General features: G+C 51.6%; 1 protein-coding gene across 6 annotated transcripts; it reads left to right on the top strand.

The window, feature by feature from the left end:
* The first annotated feature begins 613 nt into the window (after window positions 1-613).
* Window positions 614-20,419, top strand: phf21ab (PHD finger protein 21Ab). Of its 6 annotated transcripts, none has more exons than XR_003672205.1 (20): window positions 614-691; window positions 3,714-3,753; window positions 4,253-4,304; window positions 4,450-4,539; window positions 5,120-5,152; window positions 5,229-5,294; window positions 7,058-7,210; window positions 7,631-7,867; window positions 8,299-8,397; window positions 9,201-9,542; window positions 10,580-10,687; window positions 10,867-10,918; window positions 11,006-11,085; window positions 11,229-11,289; window positions 13,125-13,231; window positions 13,619-13,774; window positions 14,120-14,195; window positions 14,274-14,377; window positions 14,708-16,916; window positions 16,997-20,419. XR_003672205.1 is itself a non-coding variant. In XM_028430202.1 (20 exons), the coding sequence occupies exons 1-20, from the start codon at window positions 676-678 to the stop codon at window positions 15,506-15,508; spliced, it is 2,619 nt and encodes an 872-aa protein (XP_028286003.1). In that variant the 5' UTR covers window positions 614-675; the 3' UTR covers window positions 15,509-20,419. The 6 variants fall into 6 exon arrangements, 5 of the variants coding, with proteins under 5 accessions (XP_028286003.1, XP_028286002.1, XP_028286005.1 ...); XM_028430202.1 differs by having other exon boundaries at window positions 14,708-14,923; window positions 14,978-20,419; XM_028430201.1 differs by having other exon boundaries at window positions 14,708-20,419.
* Window positions 20,420-20,532: the final 113 nt, after the last annotated feature.

Raw genomic sequence — 20,532 nt, 5'->3', positions numbered from 1 at the left:
GTTTTCTCCGACACTCTACAGACGTGCTTGTCAGGTCAGAATCAGAATCGTGTTTATTGGTGCAAACATAAAACATCAATCCATCAACATGAAATAAGTAAACAAGGTAAATAGTGTAATCTAAAAGTAAAGTCAGTCAGTGGGGGACTCTAAATTGGCCGTAGGTTTGTGGCCCTGTGATGGACCGGTGACCCGTCCAGGTGCACCCCGCCTCTCACCCACACATAGCTGCACCCTGCACTGCAGGACGAAGCGGCTTCAGAGGATGGATGACAACAGCAGCAAGAACCCCACACTGCCCTCTGCTGAGGGGCCTGATTCTTTATCAGAAATTAATATGTTTATGTTGACTAAACAAGCGATGAGTTGATATAAGAATGTAACAGATACAGACAGGAACACCGACTCCAACAGGACTCCGGTCTGAGCGGAAGCCTCAGGCTCACATTCCTTCACAGATTCACTCATTTGTTCTCACAGCACAAGCAGTGGAGCCGGAGGAAGGCCGCGCCACCTGTGCTCCTCCTTCTCCTTCCTCCACAAAGTGCCACACTCCGGCTGCTCCAGCCGAGCATGGAGGCCGGGTGGGAGCGGGCGGCCCGGCTCTGAATCCGCGGAGAGAAACAGTAACACAACGACAACACAACACGGCGAACTGCTCCGCTGCTGAGTTTCATGTTGTGTGTTCAGTGTGTGTGTGTGTGTGTGCGCGCGCGCGCGCTGACTTTCTCTCCATAGAGTTTCACTGAGTTTACATCCGGGTTTTTTCCCTAGGCAATGGGAGTCGCAGCACCGCCGTTCCTTAGGCAAAGTGAAATAAATTCGCCGCACCGACACAAAAAGTAGTCCGCTTTTCGAACACATTTTCTCCCCGCTTCTCCTCTGTGATCGGTCCGATTTAACGAACTTTAACGGCACCGGGCGCAAATATCAAACGGTCTGTCACCGATTGACGAGCATTAGCGGGGCGTGTAAGTAGTTTTTGTCCCCCTTCCTCCAGCTCCGGGGCGCAGGGATCTGTGCTGTGCTGAGGCTGAGCTGAATGAGATTGAAGAAGAGTTCTTCTTGTTTTGTAGCTTCAGTTTCTCTGTTTTTACACAAATTTTACTCAAACTACATCCAAAATCCTCCAACTGAGCGGAGCCCCGCGGGCAGGAGGCGGCCGGACTGCTTCTGCGCTCTTCTTCCATCGTGGATCGGCTTCTTGTAGATATATATTTAATTAACATAGAGGAGGACTGCTGCTGAGTAAGTGCACATTGGGCTTTTTAATTTCATAACTTTAATTTTCTCTGTTGTCAAACTTTGCGTGTGTCCTGGCCTCCGTGTGTATCGGTGTGTGCGCGGCGCTGTGCGGGCAGGTGTGTGAGCTGGCGGCGGTGTTGGCCGGGTTCCGCGCTGTGTGTTTCTGTGTGTTTAGCTGGTGTGTTTCTTATTCTAGGAGTTGATATTCTGGAGGACAAGGGGCCGAGATAACTTAGAGCCACCGACGCTCGCTCGGTGTCAGGATTTGTTGAAAGATGGCGTCTTTCAGGACCGTTCCCGTCCGTGCCGCGGCTCGGCGGTCCGTCCACACCGCCGCCCGCGACGTTTTTATTCCTGTTTGATGGAAGTTATCAGCGTGGCTACTCGTTAGCCAGCGCGGCTAACAGGATGGTTAGCATTAGCGGCTACAGCTAACGTTATCCACTTGTTCTCTGTGAACATTTCGCAGCCTCACACGGAGCAATGTCGGCTGTGAGGGCTGCTCCGGGGGCTTTCTTTCACGCAGAAACACCGAAAAACACGACACTCGTCCCCACGGAGCTGCTTTACGGACGTGATGAGGTGAATTTACGGGGAGAAATCGGCCGTCCAGACGGCCATAGTGGCTCAGTGAGAAGGTTATAAAACATTCATTTGGCCGCCGAAACAAAAAGCACTTTTCGCTGTTTGAAGTCCGGCGGCAGCAGCCGTGGACGCTGTCAGCGTGGAAACCTCCATCTTAGCTTCATGTCTTCTTTTGGGCCTTTTCTGCGGCGGCACGTCAGTCTGATGGAAGTTTATCCAGACAACTTCATGTCCCACCCAGGGACCAATTACTCCAATTAACCGTCAGAGTATCCGAGTACTCGGGTAGCGCAGAGTACTGATGAGGAGGAGACTGCACTCTGCAGACCCTCCACAACAACTCCAAGTACACAACAGAAAGCAGAGCGCACCACAGAAAGCAGAGCAGCACCAAAAAACAGAGCGACGCCACAGAAAGCAGAGCGACAACAAAAAACAGAGCGACACCACAGAAAGCAGAGCGACAACAAAAAACAGAGTGACACCATAGAAAGCAGAGCGACACAACAGAAAGTAGAGCGACACAACAGAAAGCAGAGCGACGACAAAAAATAGAGCGACACAACAGAAAACAGAGCGATGCCACAGAAAGCAGAGCAGCACAACAGAAAGTAGAGCGACACAACAGAAAGCAGAGCGACGACAAAAAACAGAGCGACACAACAGAAAGCAGAGCAACACCACAGAAAGTAGAGCGACACAACTGAGCGGAGGCTCCTGCAGGTCATCATATGTACAAGAAGTTCTGGTTCGTGAAGTAAAGGTGCAGCATGTGCTGCTTCCTGTGTGCAGTCATTTACACTCAGCTGTGACTTCTTCACTGGAACTCAATCTAAAGTTTACAGTTTAAAACAAGAGCCAAGTGCTGGACAGTCAGCATCGAAGCACCACGAAATCTAAATCCAGTTTTGTGGTACAGGAGGAGGAACTTTATTGGCTCTGTTATTAGTATTGTTAATTAAAGGCAGCACATTAATCTGGATTATTCAGATGTTACAGTCTTTTGTCAGACTTGCAGGCTGTTGGCTTTTCAGGGAAAATACTTCCAACTGTACTGCAGTAATGTGAGTACTGCTGTGTCCCAGACACTACAGATACTACCAGTGAACAGACTCCTTCAGGAGGAGATGCTCAGCAGTTCTGGTTTGTTGTGTATTTGCTCATGTATGACTAGTTAGTGGACTTTGGTGTGTGTCTTGTATCATAAAGAAAGCCTCAGCATCCACACGGACAGCAGGGGGCGCTGCAGGGAGTGGAAGAAGACGGGACTGATAATGCAACAGATATTCATCTGAACAACAATAAAGACGAGTTTCACTTTGTGGCATTAACACTCCTCCATGTCAGCTCTCAGCTGCTCGCAGCTGCTCCAAACAGTCTGAGTGGGGGGGGGGGCTCCTCTGTTTCTTTTGGGATTATTCAGAGTGACTTGAGTTTGTAACAGAGTGATGAATGAAACAGGAGCAGGTCAGAATGTGTCACATCCTCATTTAATATTCACGTAAACACTAAAAACATGACCACTGTTTGTATCTGATCATCACACATGATACTGAATTCTGAGTGTGTGTCTGTGTGTGTGTGTGTGCAGACATTGTAGTCAAACTACAGGCAAGTGTGTTGAGTTGTAAGTTTCCCTGTGTGGAGGTTACACTCAGTGTGGTGTAGTCTTGATGAATGGTTGTGTTGAACCTGAGACACTAAGGACTCTTTAACAAATGTTTCATTTGAAAGTTTGACGTTTTCCTTCGGCTGCAGTCGGTGTGAGGTGTTGATGAACCTGATGAGTGTTGCTGTGTGTGATGATAACTGCAGGTGTGTGTTTTCACTGTGTGTGTTGGTACAGGCTGGGTTTGTAACACTGTGTTTGCTGTGTATTACAGGGCAGCACAGAGGGGTGGAGTCCAGTCCCACAGCCAGGTGGTGAGTCCTCATTAGAGTGAAATAATCAGTGATCAGAACAAGCTGTAACTGATCATGTTTTATCATCGTAACGGCTTCACTGAGGTGTAAATCAACAGGTCTGTTTTCTGTAGTTCTGGAGTTTCATGATGAATCATAGGAGAATACACATGGAAACTTATTAAACTTATTAAAGGTGAAAACATGCAGTGCAGCTTTGGCACATGTTTAAGAAGTTATTTCTAATAAATCTGTATGAAACATACATGGACACATGTCCAGTAATAAAGAGGCTTACTGATCCACATCAGTGTCTGAACACACAGGGCCGGCAGACCTCATCAGGAGCCTCGTTTCTTCTGGTGTCTGTGTCAGCTCTCACAGTACACAAAAACAGTTTTAATACCATGTGTTTGTATCTGTAACAGAACGATGGCTGCAGGTAGTTTTCTTGTTAAATGGACCTGTGTGTGTGTGTGTGTGTGTGTGAGTCACTGTCATGTCTTGTGTTTTCTTCCAGCGGCACTTTAATGCTTCAGTTGGATGGTTTTCCTACTGGAGACGGTGTTAAGGTAACAGTGATGTGATGATGGTGGGACTTCCTGCCACACAACAGGAAGTCCTTATATGGCTGCTCCTCACACACCTATGACCAGAGTGCAGGTAAAAGCTGCTGTTCACATGTTTCTCCCTCTGTGTGTGTGTCTGTGTGTGCAGGCTGATCGATCGGCTGGCAGACTGACTGGATCCATGATGGAATTACAGACGTTACAGGAGGCTCTGAAGGTGGAGATCCAGATTCATCAGGTACTCAGTGTTTAAGGGTCACTGGGTCAGCGGGTTACAGAGTCCTAGTCCTGCGTCTGTCCTCGCTCTTTTGTCCAAGCTCTAACATACTCCATGCATCATGGTGTCCTCATAAGGAAACGTGCAGGGACAGTTTGATGGTTGGTTGCTTAATAATGTTGGTTTATGGACAGACGCCTGCAGGTGTCTGCACTCTGCAGCATGTAGACCGTAGCTGGTGGTGGCTGGAGGCAGACTCATCACAAAGCTCCTAGCTGTGAACTGAAACATGATGGCGCTCCTGTCCCCGGCTCAGGTGCTGTGAGCGTCCTCATACAGGACTTCCTGTCAGACGTGTCCTCAGGGTGAGGTCACCTCCTGCAAACACTGACTACTTCAGGCAGAGCCTCTCTGCTCACACTGCACCCACCACCAGGGGGAGCTCACTACATTAAGGTTGTCAAACTGTCCCCAGTGTGGACAGAGAGACAGAAGCTCCACAGCTGAACCCGGCCTGCTGACAGCTGGGTGTAGTTCTGTGCTGTGACCAGTAGGTGCCAGTAAGATGTGCTCACCTGACTCTCGTCTTCTTCTTCTGCAGAAACTGGTGGCTCAGATGAAGCAAGACCCTCAGGTAGGCTCAGCAGGTGGAGCTCATGCAGCCTCCGTCCTGTGTCCACTCAGAATGACCACATCTGTTCTCCCTGCAGAATGCAGATCTGAAGAAGCAGCTGCACGAACTCCAGGCGAAGATCACAGCCCTCAGTGAGAAGCAGGTAACACACCATGTCTCACACACACAGACACAGACCCACACACAAACACACAGATACACAGACCCACACACACACAGCCCTCAGTGAGAAGCAGGTAACACACCACGTCTCACACACACACAGACCCACACACACAGATCCACACACACACCTGCACACATACACACAGACCCCCACACAACCCTCAGTGAGAAGCAGGTAACACACCATGTCTCACACACACACACAGACCCACACACAAACACACAGATACACAGACCCACACACACACAGCCCTCAGTGAGAAGCAGGTAACACACCATGTCTCACACACACAGACACAGACCCACACATATACACACAGATCCACACAGACTCACACACACAGACCCACACACATACACACAGATCCACACAGACTCTCACACACAGACACAGACCCACACACAAACACACAGATACACAGACCCACACACACACAGCCCTCAGTGAGAAGCAGGTAACACACCATGTCTCACACACAGACACAGACCCACACACACTGCGGCCTCGTCAGTGTCTCGCGTCTTTGATTTGGACTCTTTGTTTTTATTTTTAGCTGCTTTCAGGTCTATTTTTGTCTGCACGTTCCTGCGTGTCTGTGCTTCACTTTGTACGGGACCAGAGAAGGTTTTAAAGGTGTCTTTGGACCCAGCAGAACGGGTTCTGTGGACAGACATGTGGAGTCAGGCCCCGTCTGTGCTCGTGTCCCCTTCACAGGAACAAAACTTCAGTGTGGTCCATCCTCAGGACAACAGGTCCCCCGTCTCCTGGATTATGTCCTCCTGTATTCAGAGGACCGTCTGTTTATAAAAGCTCAAACACAGACGACCTCAGTTGATACCAGAGTCCTCTGTCCACAGTGTGAGTGTGAAGACAGTGGAGACCTTTGGAGGACAGACAGGTGTGAGCAGATCCCTGCAGACTGACTGAGGAGCCCCTGTGCTGGGTGTTTGATTTGTGCGCCTACACGGTCAGCAGGTGGCACTGCAGGAGTTCATGGTACTTTAAAGGGTCTAGTTGTTGTCAGACCTGAACTCACAGCGATCATGAGCTGAGGTCTTTTCAGAAGAAACAGGAGGAATAATCTGGATTATTCAGATCTGAACAGTGTGTGCTTCCCTCCAGCTGCCCTGAAGCAGCTCTTATTATAATGCATGTAATAATCTTATTATTGATCAGTGACAATGTTCAGGCACAGATGTGCTGTCTTTTCTGAGTGGTGTAATCCCAGGGTGTCCCCTCTGCAGTGCAGGTGACGGAGTGAGTGTGTGTTTGTAATGAGGCTGAACTGGTCCTGTAAGGCGGCGCTTGATAAGAGCAGTCGGTGGAGTGAGATTAAAAGTCGCTCAGCAGCAGTTATCTGCAGATAAAGGCGGCCGCGCTCCCGGCTGTGGGTCAAACGGCCTTCTGCCGTCTCTATGAGTGCGTTTCACTGCATTAAGTTGCTGCTTGAGAGTCAAGTGTTGCTAGGCAACAGATGAGCTTTATCTTGCAGTTGTGAATTTGGACGTCAGCGCGGGCGCGACCTTCCACATCACAAAATTTACCACAGGCCCGTTTCTTCTTCTTCTGCTGGTGTCTCTGCGAGCTTAATGAGTTACAGCAGCAGCCAGTCAGATCAGAGGAGCCACCAGAGCCGCTGGGACAACTATTGATTATTGACCTTCACACACACACACACACACACACACACCTCTGTCGGCTCTCAGGATCATAACAGATGTTTCATGTCTCCTCTTCAGAAAAAGGTGGTGGAGCAGCTGAGGAAGGAGCTGCTGGTGAAGCAGGAGCCAGAGGCCAAGCTGCAGTTGCAGGTTCAAACTCCTCCAGCAGGTGGCGACATCAAGCCAGCAAACCTGCTGCAAACCCAGCAGATTCCTGGAGGACTCCAGCAGGTATGAAAGCATTACACAGACACCACCCAGATTCACCGTCACAAGACGTGCTCGTCCACGGTAAAACACTTTCCCTCTGATCTGTCCCCCTACTCCGTCCCCCTGCTCCGTCCCCCTACTCCGTCCCCCTGCTCCGTCCCCCTGCTCCGTCCCTCTGCTCCGTCCCCCTGCTCCGTCCCTCTGCTCTGTCCTCCTGCTCCGTCCCCCTGCTCCGTCCCTCTGCTCCGTCACCCTGCTCCGTCCCTCTGCTCCGTCACCCTGCTCCGTCCCTCTGCTCTGTCCTCCTGCTCCGTCCCCCTGCTCCGTCCCCCTGCTCCATCCCCCTGCTCCGTCCCCCTGCTCCGCCCCCCTGCTCCGTCCCCCTGCTCCGTCCCTGTGTTCTCTCCCTCTGCTCTGTCCTCCTGCTCTGTCCCCCTGCAGACCCTGACAGTCACGCCGGTCCTCACCACAAAGACTCTACCTCTGGTGCTGAAAGCTGCCGCCACACCCGCCCAGCCTGGCTCCGTCCTGCCGCAACGCCCGCCTTCTGTCACCATGGTCACCACAGCTATCACCAAACCCGACTCGCAGAACGCCCCCATCAACCTGCAGGTGGCCAGCAAGCTGACCAATCAGAGCTCAGAACCCGTGCGGCTGGTGTCCAAGAACGCCATGGTGGTAAGATCCTCCGGTCCCCGCTGCTGTCCATGCTCGCCCTGCTCTGATCTGACTTAGTGACAGTTTGTGTTGTGATGTGTAGAGCTGAGGAGAGCCACTGAATGTAGACGAGCTGTCCTTAGAGCTGCCTCAGGCCTGAAATGTGTCCCTGCTCTGACTGAAGAATGTCTCTGTCATGGTGGGGCTGTGGGGTGAGTGGTGGCCTTTAAGCAGCCGGACTGACGGCACCATGTGGCTCCAGAAACCTCTGAAAGGACAGGCTCGGTGTCAGCGGCTCATTGTTATCAGGCTGTTAGCTGTTTTCATGGGAGACTCTGGCCTGCTGATGGAGACAGAGACTCATTATGTCTCACAGTTCTCCCAGTGTCCCCTGTTCACAAGTGTCAGTGTAACAGCAGCACAGATCCACATCTGCTGTGGTTTTGTCTCAGGTGCAGGCCACCACCACCACCACCTCCGCCCAGCCAATCAAAGTTCCTCAGTTTGTCCCTCCTCCTAGACTGACGCCTCGACCCACCTTTCAGCCACAGGTGCGTCCCTGTAGACCCGCCTCCAAACCCTAACCCCCTCAGATCAGTGTGTGTGGCCCACCTGAGGTGACTCACTCTCTCTCCAGCAGGGGGCAGGAGCACACCAAAGCAAACGCTCATGCTCTGTGGCACTAAAACATTGTTTGCTCTGTGCTGCCTCATCTCTTCTCCTCTTGTTGTGCTTCTTTTGATTTACCTACTGACCTGTGACCAGGTGGTTGTTTGAGGTCTTCTGCCTGTGTGTGCGCGTGTGTGTGTTTTGTGGTCAGAGCTTGTTTTCCTGCAGCTTCTTGGTATTTTGTGTTCCTGGCTGTTGGTGTTTTTAACCCTTTGAGTGTAGAAATGTTTGTACAGTAACAACACTGGGAGCTCTGGCTGCAGGGAAGCTTCAATGATCAGCTGAACAACGAGTAGCGGCTGTTATGAGGCTGGGACACATTCAAGGTTCAAAGTGTTTATTGTCATTAAGGAGGCACGTTAACCCCGTCGCCACAGTGATAAGTAAAAAGAATCAACTAGAAGTGAACTAGGCGTACATAAAAAGGGATGGTTGAGTTTAGTGTTATTAGCGGTGTGTGTTGCTGACAGTATTAGAGTATTCACAGTCAAACTATAAACATTAGCAACAATATGAGTAGTATCTTTAAACACGACAGTAGTAGCATGACCAGCATTAGAAGTAATAGTTTTAGCTATAGCATTAAGAGCATCAGCCAGCATGAGGCAGAGCTCCACAGTGCGGTTACCCGGCAGTGTCGGGTCACCTAGGTGCTCTTGTCTGATTAGATGTCTGTCATCCCCAGGTAAGACCAAAACCGGCCACGCCCACCAACATTCCCATCGCGCCGGCACCCCCTCCGCCCATGATGGCGGCACCGCAGCTGCTGCAGAGGCCCGTCATGTTGGCGACCAAGCTGACGTCCTCGCTGCCGTCAGCGGCTCCCATCCACCAGGTCCGCATCGTCAACGGGCAGCCCTGCAGCAAGACCGGCTCCACCCCGCTGACGGGCATCGTCATCACCACCCCAGTCTCTGCCACTCCCGCCCGCCTCGCAAGCCCTGCACAGGCACCCAACCCCACCCCTGTCCCCACCCCAACTCCCACCCAGCCGATCCAGATCAGCAGCCTCAGCGCTGAGCCCAAGGTAAGAATACTGCTGTGCTCCACTCCCCTCCACTTACTGCTGTCTGTCTTTAATTATGTATTATGTTATACTCTGTAGTACAGGACCAAGCGGGTTGAGAAAGTTAATTGATGATCAGCTGATCAATGACAGTATGACGTCCAGTAGAAAACCTGCTGGCTTTGTCATGTGACTGCTGCTCACACTTGTAACATGGCTCCTAGATGACTCTTGAGTATGAAGGAGAAGAAACATGCACCTTAGATTTTAACCTGTCCTCTCCTCCTCCTCCTCTCCTCCTCCTCCTCTCCTCCTCCTCCTCCTCCGCCTCCTCCTCCTCTCCTCCTCTCCTCCTCCTCCTCCTCCTCTCCTCATCCTCTCCTCCTCTCCTCCTCTCCTCCTCCTCTCCTCGTCCTCTCCTCGTCCTCTCCTCCTCCTCTCCTCCTCTCCTCCTCTCCTCGTCCTCTCCTCGTCCTCTCCTCCTCTCCTCGTCCTCTCCTCCTCTCCTCCTCCTCCTCGTCCTCTCCTCCTCCTCCTCCTCCTCCTCTCCTTGTCCTCTCCTCCTCCTCTCCTTGTCCTCTCCTCCTCTCCTCCTCTCCTCCTCTCCTCGTCCTCTCCTCGTCCTCTCCTCCTCTCCTCGTCCTCTCCTCGTCCTCTCCTCCTCCTCTCCTCTCCTCGTCCTCTCCTCCTCCTCTCCTCCTCCTCTCCTCCTCTCCTCCTCCTCCTCTCCTCGACCTCCTCCTCGTCCTCTCCTCCTCCTCGTCCTCTCCTCCTCTCCTCGTCCTCTCCTCCTCCTCTCCTCCTCCTCCTCTCCTCCTCCTCTCCTCGTCCTCCTCCTCGTCCTCTCCTCCTCCTCTCCTCCTCCTCCTCTCCTCCTCCTCGTCCTCTCCTCCTCCTCCTCCTCTCCTCCTCGTCCTCTCCTCCTCTCCTTGTCCTCTCCTCCTCCTCCTCCTCTCCTCGTCCTCTCCTCGTCCTCTCCTCCTCTCCTCGTCCTCTCCTCGTCCTCCTCCTCGTCCTCTCCTCCTCTCCTCCTCCTCCTCTCCTCTCTTTAACCGCAGACTGTTAAATCAGGAGGAGCAGAGCCGAGGGCCGTCATCAGCCTCCCCTCTGCCTCCACCCCTCCGTTGTCCCCGCCTCCAAAACCGAAGAAAGAGGAAACCCCGGAGGTATGACACGTGGTCTGGATAAGTACCTTTAACTGCCTGACTCCAGGACGTCACCACATTAACACAACCTCGCGTTCCACAGCCAGCCCTCCGCCTGACCTCATGCATTAGTAACAGATGAACTGTGTGTGGCCCTTTGTGCTCTTATGATGTCTCTGTGCTGACGGGTTTCCTTTCAGAAACTGGCCTTCATGGTGTCTTTGGGTCTGGTAACACACGACCACCTGGAAGGTGAGCGATGCTTCTACCTGCTGTCAGACACTGAAGCTGCTGCACGAACATCTCTGCAGTCAGACTCTGCTGTTTTCTGATTTACAGAGATTCAGAGCAAAAGACAGGAGAGGAAGAGGAGGACGACGGCCAACCCGGTGTACAGCGGCGCCGTCTTTGAGCCTGAGGTACGTCCACACAGAGGCGGTGCAGCTGTTCCTTTCACTTCTGTCTCTGCGTCCGTCTGTGTGTTTGGTTGCCATGGTTACAGTTTCTCCTGTTTTTATATAACCTGATGTTATGAATGAGCATGCCTCTTCTGGTCTTGCAGAGGAAAAAGAGTGCAGTGAGTTACCTGAACAGCCCTCTGCACCAAGGGACCAGGAAGAGAGGTTCGTATGACACACACACACACACACACACACACACACACACACAGCAGCAGTCAGAGGAGCTGGTTTGTGTCAGTCAGACAGCAGAGCAGAGACTAATCTGTGGCTCAGTACTAATAACATGCTGTGAAACTAGTCTTCCCTCCCTCTCCTGCTTCCTGTTTCCTGTCGCTTCGGTCAGGTTTCACATCTAAAGCTGGATTTGTGTTTGTGTGTCAGACGCTCAGTGATGTCGCTGCCAGTTAGGAGAGGTTCAGCTCGGGCTGCTCATCAAGTCTCAGCAAAACCATGAGAGACTCAGCTGATATTAAATGATTCAACACGTCCATCTAAATAAGTCCGAGAGCAGATAAAATACACCACAGGAACAACACGTGCTCCACTTTATGACACTCTGTTGACACTGTTTTTAAATTAGCGTACAGTATTATCACCAAGACCTCATTATCAGTAGATAGGTCTGCATGTGACGAGGGGTGACACCAACAGGCCTCTACAGGAGGGGGTTAATGCTCTGAATGTTTTGAATCTATCAAATATCTGGAGTAAATATGGCCAAAAGGAACTGAAGATTATCGTCAAATTTCATAAACTGGTGAATTTAAGCACGCTGGCTTGTTGCCTCAGGGAGGCACACAACACCATGAGAGTGCAGCCGTCAGCTTAAGACTGAATCCTGATCCCCCACAGCGGCCCGGGCTGAACTGAGCACTGAGGGGTTAATCAGACCTCTGGAGCAGCTTTATGAAGTGATGCATCATAGGAAGTACCTGACCGTATCAGAGCGTGGCAGAGGGCTGTGTCTGTGTCCGTGTGTGTGTGCGCGGCTCATTCTGACATTAACGAACGTAACACGACTAAAGAGCGTCTGCCTCTGACGTCACTCCCCAAACCGCTGCTCAGCAGCCGTTTGTCCGGACTGACCTCAGAGCTTCAACATGGAACCGCCATGATCTGCCGCTCTCTGACTTATTCTCAGCAGAAACAGCTGAGTTATGATGTCATGTGTAACTCGCAGTGTCAGATTTTAGCACGCCAACAGGTGTGAAATCATCACATCCACAGGTCACAGGTGATTCCTGTGCAGACTGGAGCATGGCCTCAGTGTGTGCAGCAGCCTGGTCTGTATTTGTTCCACCTGCTGTTTGTCTTTTAACTTCCTGTCTCTGCCTGGTCTCTGACTGCCTGAACCAGGACGGAGGTGTAACGGAGCAGATGGGGCTGACATGCAGCTAGCTTAGCTCAGTTAGCTTTGGTGTAGCAGCAGGTTAGCTTGGTGTAGGGACGTGCAGCAGACAGGGTGCCCTGCAAAGAAGTATTAAGACACATGAAGAGTGAGACGTGTTAAAACAGAGCTGCTGTTTTAGGTTCATCTGGTAAAAGTCCTTCAGCTCTGTCTGTTAGTTAGAGGATTTAATCTGCAGCTCCATGAATGAAAACTCATTAACAACCTGCACCACAAGCTCCGCCCACAAAGCGTTTCCTCTGAGCAGTCAGCTGACATCACTTCCTGTGCAGACAGGAACTTAAAAGACAAACCGATGAGGTCACATGACTGAGGCGTGTTAACATCTGACACGAGTCCATCCAGCAGGTTTGTACTCAGCTTCAGCTTGCACGGAGCCAGTCTCCTGCACTAACACTGCTGTCTGTGCTTCTGACTCCTCCTCTTCCTCCTCTTCCTCCCTTACCGCTCCCCCTGACTCATGCTAGCCAACGAAGACTCCCTTTCCAAGGTATGTCATACAGACTGTTTGTTTTTGTTTTTCCCCCCTCTCCATCTTTATTTTTTTTTCTTTGTTTTCCGTCTTTGTTGTCTGTCTCATTTCACCCAGGTCGCCCACCCAAATACAGCAGCGTCCCGGAGCTGGGCAGCCTCACCCCGACCTCCCCCTCCAGCCCCGTCCATCCCCTCCCCCTGCCCAGCCCCAGCTCTGGGGATGTAAGTAACGATGGGGGAGACGGACAGTTCAGAGGGTTGGACACCCCGTCACACACAGTCCTATTGGCCCAGTAGCTCTGTCAATCATTTGCACCCCAAGACCTCCACACACACGTCCATTAGTTTGTTGTCTCGTCTGATAATCACCAGTCATCACTTGGTTTTACTTTCAGCCTTACAAAGTGAACAGTGTCCTGTAGCTTCCATTAATAACTTGTAGTCAGCGCACACGCTAACAGAGAATTAACGCACCATGTCCATTAGACATCAACAAGGCCAGCTGTAACCTGAACAGATCATGGTGCCCCCCCCTGCCTCGCCTCTCCACAGATGGTTGGTGGGGCTCCTTTGGGCAGGAAAACTGATTGGTCCAATTCTTCCTCACAGGGAGACATCCATGAGGATTTCTGCACTGTGTGCAGACGCAGTGGCCAGTTGCTCATGTGCGACACGTGTTCTCGTGTTTATCACCTGGACTGCCTGGATCCACCCCTGAAAACCATTCCTAAAGGCATGTGGATCTGTCCAAAATGTCAAGATCAGGTAACCGCAGCAGCCCAGACTGATCCTGATTCAGGGGGAGGGGGTATCGCAGTCCAGAGGACGGCCTCTCGGCCTGTAGCTGTTCTTTACTGTAAACCTGCTTCTGCTGTGGGCCTTCTGCCTCACTGTCCGCTAGGACTGTTCAACCCTTTGTAAGCAGATACATGATGCAGTATTGTTTTTTTGTGCTTCTCATTCATTGTGTCAGTAAAGATGGCATCTCACATCCATCCACTCCATTGCTTGTCCCTTCTCAGCCCCACCAAAGGGTGGAGGCTGAACCTCTCCTCTTCAAGTCTTTTAAAAGTCTCAGCCTCTGTGACAGCTGCAAGCTTCTCCCCCCAGATCCTGAAAAAAGAAGAAGCCATCCCCTGGCCCGGCACCCTGGCTATCGTTCATTCCTACATTGCCTACAAAGAAGGTGAGCGGAGGGTTCGCCCTGTCTGGCGGCTGCAGGGCTGCGGAGCACGGACTGACTGTGCCACTCTTCTCTTCACAGCTAAAGAGGAGGAGAAACAGAAGCTGATGAAGTGGAGCTCTGAGCTGAAGCTGGAGCGAGAGCAGCTGGAACAGAGAGTCAAACAGCTCAGCAACTCCATAACGGTGAGAAACAAGCAGCAGGCAGGGTCTGTGCCACGGAGCGGCGCTCTCTGAGCCGGCCGCTCCTGACGTCACAAAGCTGATGGGGGCTAACGCTTGATGCTCTTCCTGAGCCTTTCCGGGAGGAACTGCTGCTTATTATGGAGAATGTGGAACTTTTAAATGAGCAGAGAGGTGTGATGTCATAGTGATCATGTGGCTCATTCTTTTTATTGTTCAATGCAGCAGATGAAAACCTTAAACTGAGCAGCCCGCGCTCACATGCTGATCTGGCGTCGTGGTGCACCTCACTGCGCTGGATGTGGTCTGACCTGTTTTTGTTTTCGTCCTCAGAAATGCATGGAAACCAAAAACACCATCCTGGCCCGTCAGAAGGAGATGCAGCTCTCGCTGGACAAAGTCAAGCACCTGATCCGCCTCATCCAAGCCTTCAGCTTCAATCAAGCTCTGGCAGAGACGGAGTCCAAAGACATCAGAGCCCAGGACAGTGCTGAGGCGGTGAGTGGCTCTGAAGCTGCACCTGGAGCAAACTCTGAGGAGGGCGCCAAGGAGGGCGCCAAGGCGGGCGCCAAGGCGGGCGACCCTGCAGCGGGCGACCCTGCAGCGGGCGACCCCGCGGCGGGCGACCCTGCAGCCAGCAACGACATCGGAGGAAGTGACGAACCGGATAAGCATGTAGCGGCGGGGAGGGACCAGACGGCAGCAGGAGGCGACGCAGACACGCCGCCTGACAGCACAGTCCTAACGGCAGATAACAGCCCCACTGGAGGGGTGGGGGGCACGCCGAAGCCTGGGGGAGGGGCGGGGGGAGGGACCGGTCTTCAGGCGGAGGGTGTGGCCGAGCCCGAGACTAAGGCAGCTCCGTTGGTTGACATCCCCACTTCTACGGCGGTCGCCACCACCAATGGCACGGCCGAGCCGACCTGCCCCGACTGCAGCCCCGCCGAAGGCTGCGCCACCGACACCACCACCAACTCTGAGAACAAGATCGCTGCCGTCCACCCTGCGGAGACAGCGGTGGAAAAGAAGCAGGAGGAGATCAGCGACGGCAGCAACTCCAACAACAGCAAAACCTCAGAACCCTCCCAGCATTCTTTGCCAGCTCTGGTCAGCAGTTTGGACGATAAGAAGTAACGCTCCGTCTCCTCACACATATATAACAAAGACTCGTGCTTGCACCGTGTGGTGCCCTGAAGTTGCCAATCTGTATAAATGTTGTTTGTTTGCATTGTATTGTCAGACTGTGTCAATGGTAGATATACAGCCCAAGTCACATGACTCTGGGAGACGTAGGCTGCTCCGCCCACAGAGCTGGGCTCCAGGACGCCGCACGCACCCGGGTCATCATGCCAATTAGTGATAGACGTCATGGTGGGAAAGCTCAAAGGGAGATTTAACTCATCATCACACCAGTGTGTGCCTGTTAGGGTGGGCCTGTGGGGGGCGGAGCCAAACACCTGTCTGAGAGTGTTTAGAGAGGACGTGGTCATCCCCCGTCACCACCTGACCCAGCTGTTCCTGTGATCCGTGTGCTCCCCCTGCTGACTGGAACCTGCAGCACCGGCCCCGCCTGAAGGCCTCAGTATGCTTCATCAGACCGCAACAACAGGAAGACCCTGTCCTCCGATGGGAGGGCGGGAAACTCGCACAGACGTGAATCAGTGAGTCAGAATCAACCCCGAGTCATGTGACACAAAGTCACGCCTCTGATTGGACAATGCTGGCATGTCCTTTGAAAGCGTGCACGGAGCCAGAGAAACAGGAAGTAACAGGAGGTCAGTGAGAGGCGTCTTCAGGCTCCACCCCCTGACCTGTGTGTATGCCTGAAGCATACCAACACCCTTCAGCTGCAGTAATAACCCCCCCCCCCCCCCATGACCTTTGACCCTGAGGGCTTCAGTCTGCTTCAGCTTGTCTGCTTTGTGCAGTGTGTCGTATGAAGTGTTATTACATTTGTTTACATTGTCGGACAGTCTGAAGCACGCTGACGCCTCCCGGAGGTTGCCCAGGTGCCCCGCCCCCTCCCAGAGCGTGGCAGTCAGTGGGTACGAGGGCGAACAGGCTCGGTAGCCTAAAGATGTTTTCAGTGGTGTCGGTCAAGTGTAGTGATTGAGTTATCATTTGTGAGTCAAGTGTGTCAACTGTGAGCACTAAATGTGAAATTGCAATATTGCAATGTCAACACACACAAACTCTCCGGGCTGTGTTTGTTTTTATAGGAAAAGATATTCAGGTCTTCCTAGTCTTCAGAATAAGTGCTTTCTGTTCCTGAACCTGCTGGACTGGCACCAGCCGCACCACGCGGTTATCTCTGTGCATTTCTGTTCAATCCTGAACTGCCAAAATGACCATGTACCCACATCCAGCAGGGACGCGTCCTCATAGTGTCTGGCGGATCAAACGATTGGCGATGAAACGGCGTCCCAGAGCTCATCGAACGACAACAGGACAAGGGGTTAGCTGTTCAAGCCTCCCTCAGACGGACGACAACGAAACCTGAGATTAAAGCACAAGCTTGCTGCATTACAAAGAAGAGCTTTTTGTATGTTAATATGGAGTCAAACAGAGTATGCATCTCTTTGTTGTCATGTGACTTACCCCACATTGCCAATATTTTTCTAGGAGGAAGTTTAACCCTCCGTCTGACACGGCGGTTCATGCTGAGGAGAGCCCGGCCGTCTGCAGGCCTCCCCTCTCGTTCTTTGTGGAGCATGTCTGTCTGGCCTGAAGTGCGATGCTGTTGTTGGTCTTCGTCCGGTGAACTGATCATGACTTCTGGTTTCCTGTTGGCTGCGGGGCAATAACAAACTCTGGTCTGCTCTTTAACGGTGCCTCTGGTTGAGCTGGGACTTCTTTATTTTTGGTGTGATGTTGTCGACCGCCAGCGCCTCCACCTCCGCCTGCGTTCAGAGGAGCTTACAGCCGTGCTAGCTACAGCAGGTCCGCAGAGGAGCGCCACCATCAGGGCAACACGTGAACATGCACCCACAGAAGCCACAGCCTGGACTTCATGGTGCAGTCGTTGGCATGTTTATGTTAGCATTTAGCTCAGGCTGCCCCTGCAGCTGTGCCCCGCTTCAGGGGCTGCATCCTTCAGACCATGCAATGAATCCTGGGATATGTGGAGCTGTAAAGGAACGTGTCCTTGTGGGGATGCAGCCGCTGAGCTGGGACACAGTGTGTGTGTGTGTGTAACGTTGCATTCAGTAACACCTCAGTGTCACTGAATGCAAACAGTCCAACATGGCTGACATCAGCACATACACACAACCATCATGGCGGTCGTCCTGTTTTTAAGGGACAGCAGTCGGTCATCATGACCCAACAAGGATCTGACAGTTAGCTTTTAGCAGTTAGCATGTGTGTAGAAGATTGTTGTGTGTTTGTGATCCAGCAGTCGTCGCTGAAACACCAGAACGGCCGGGCCGGGCCGCCTGCTGCTAGCACGGCTGTACAGCGGCCTGAAAGCGGGGGTGAACGCGTCGCTGGTCAACTGCACAATAAGCTTTGCAGGTGTCTTTTTCATATCGCATGGACTCTGTGTGTGAATCATCATATCTGACATCAGCTGTACAAACTGCCTTCATTCAGAAAACTACGTGTTTGGCCACAGTGTCATGGTTTGTCTGTAATGAAGAGTTCAGCCATCCCTCCCGACACCCTCTTGCTGTGTTGTGTTGTCGCAGGCACAGCCGAGCGGTCATCTCTTCACAGCGCTCCTTTCAGAGAGCCCGACTGACCGGACCCCTCCCTCTGTACAGTAGGTACCTCGAGTGCCTTTCTTCAAACAGCAGATAATATTTGTCTCTTGACTTGCACTGTGACTTGTAGAACCTTACTAACCTTCCGGATGCCCAGCCCCACCCCCGCCCACCGCCCCACCCTCGTCTGTTCCGTGTCCCCTCAGAGTCCGGAGCACAAACCCGGTCCCTTCACCTCAGGCTGCCAGTAGTCAATGCAAGTTGAAACTACATTTCATGTTATGTCGTTTAAATTGACCAGATAGTGTTTTGTTGTTGTTTATGATAGGAGTTGCCTTAAATGTGTTTTGTTTTCCTCTTGACGTGATGAACTCTGGGAGAAGCCGGTTGGAGGCAGCTGGTGAGGAGCTGTGTGGATGAGGAGGTCTCACTCGGAGCCGTTTTTGTGATGCACTTTTGGTTTGACCAGTATTATTACTATCATTGTTATTATCTTCATCGTTATCCTCATCAGCAACATGAACTGCAGTCATGAGTCCCGCTCTGGAGTTGGAGCTTTTATTTTGAAAGGGTCCCCTCTGTGCTGTGGTTCCTGTGTTTTTTGGAGGAGGGCTGAGTTCGCTCAATCAGGTCATGTGAGCCGGAGCCTGTGTGCGTTTGGAATGATCAAACTTACGCCCGATTAGCAACATCTGTCCGCCCAGCGTGGTGGAGCGCATGCCTTCTTATGCAAATTTTTATACAAGATTTGTCGAACCTTTTTTAATATGCATTCGTTTTGTTTTTTAAGTTTTTATGTTGAACTCAAGTCACCTTCTTTTCTTTGAATATTCTGGCATCCTGATGCCGATCGTGTGCAGTGGAGCGTCGCCTTTTTAGGCGGAGCTGCGAAGGAGAGCTGGACGCTGAGCTCAGTCCTTGGAGAGACGCCGCCACAGAGGCCTGCCCATACAAACAAAAGCTGTGGTCTGGCTCCAGTCTGTGGCAGCCTCCGACCACCTCACCTCCAAAAACAAGAGGTGGAGCACAGCTGGAGCTGAGGTGGAGGCAGCTACCACCTGTCAAAGCAGTCACACCTGTGGTTGGGTGACATTTAAAGTCTTAATTAAACCAGGTGCATCATAAGTTCTACTTTAGAGTTTCAACAGAGCAAATGGTACCAGGATGTAAACTGGACTGCCTCTAGTGGACCCTGGAGGAACTGCAGTTTGGAGGCCGCACATGGACTTCATGTGAAGTGAGATGAGTTCCTGTTTGTGACGCCACGAACTGAATCCTGGGATGTGTGTGTGGAGAAGGGTTCACTCTGTAATGGGACAGCCTGAACACCACAAAGCCCCTCGACTGAGGCGCGGCTAAAGATGGCGCCCTCTTTGCACCATCGGCCTGTAGACGCCACATGGTGATGAAGATGTTGTTAGACTCTAGGCTGTGACCATGGAGGTCTATGGGAACAGATGAGGGTCAGTAGACGTAGCCCAAGGTTTGTACAGTGGCTGTGAATGGGCCAAAGGTTTTATGGCTTTTGTTGCAAGTCCACATGTCACCACTGGGGCACAGCGCTAGCTCTCCCACTCCATCCATGGCTGCGATTGGCTGCTCAAGTGTTCCTCGCTCTCTCCTAAAGTGAATTGATCCAAAGAACACTGCACCTGTGTGTTTGGGTTGTCGCTGCATATCATCGGCGTGCTGGTTCAGTCTGCGTCCTTGTGCCACGTCCTCGCCGGGGGGGGGGCGCTCGCTCCCACTTTTCATTTTTAAAGCGATCAAGTCATGATTGTGGCCTTCTAGTATTCTGTGGAAACATGACGTCATCACTCTGTTGTCCCGCTCGCCCTCCATCCTGTCCGGACCTGCAGCTTCTTACCTCATCCACAGCTGGTTCCATTGGGTTGTGTCGAGTGCAAAAAAAATAAAATAAAATAAAAAAACACAAAAAAAGCATAAAAAATAAAAGAAGTTTTTTATCTTCCATTTGGTGAGATGCATTGTAGCGATATGAATAAAGAAAAAGTTCACCTGGTGTGCTGAATAATGTGTAAATTGGTATTTACACAATCTGAATATTTGTATAATTGTTTGTATTTTTCATAATGATTTTGGAAAGGAATGTGTTTATTTTTTTGACTTCTGTTCCAGATGTGTCTTCTGTTGGCCTGACATTGTGACTGGTCTGGTGGGATTCTTACCTCTGTATTGAGCCTCTTCTGTGATGAATTCTTTGTATGCAGTGTTTAGGAAATACTGTAGGGAACATGGGGAGGAGTTGATATTAGGAGCATTTGATCAATTTGTATTTATTTATTTTATCATTTTGTTAATAAATTGTGAAAAGCACAGCGCGTCCTCGCTTTATTTTGTATTTACCCGGAAGTCGCCATTTTGATTTCACGTCACTATTTATGAGAGACGTTATTTGGAGCAGCAGTTATATCATCATCGTCATTAGTTGTGTTG

The sequence above is a fragment of the Parambassis ranga genome, chromosome 19 (genome assembly GCF_900634625.1).
Source record: "Parambassis ranga chromosome 19, fParRan2.1, whole genome shotgun sequence".
Classification (NCBI taxonomy): Eukaryota; Metazoa; Chordata; class Actinopteri; family Ambassidae; genus Parambassis; species Parambassis ranga.
The sequence above is the reverse complement of the archived record's forward strand: the minus strand, read 5'-3'. Positions and strand labels throughout refer to the sequence as shown.

Bases quoted from the DNA above. Each gene is read 5' to 3' on its own strand.
- phf21ab (XM_028430201.1), top strand. The intron at 10,919-11,005 runs GTGAGCGATGCT...TCTGATTTACAG, and splicing joins AACACACGACCACCTGGAAG to AGATTCAGAGCAAAAGACAG. The intron at 11,290-13,124 runs GTTCGTATGACA...CATTTCACCCAG, and splicing joins CCAAGGGACCAGGAAGAGAG to GTCGCCCACCCAAATACAGC.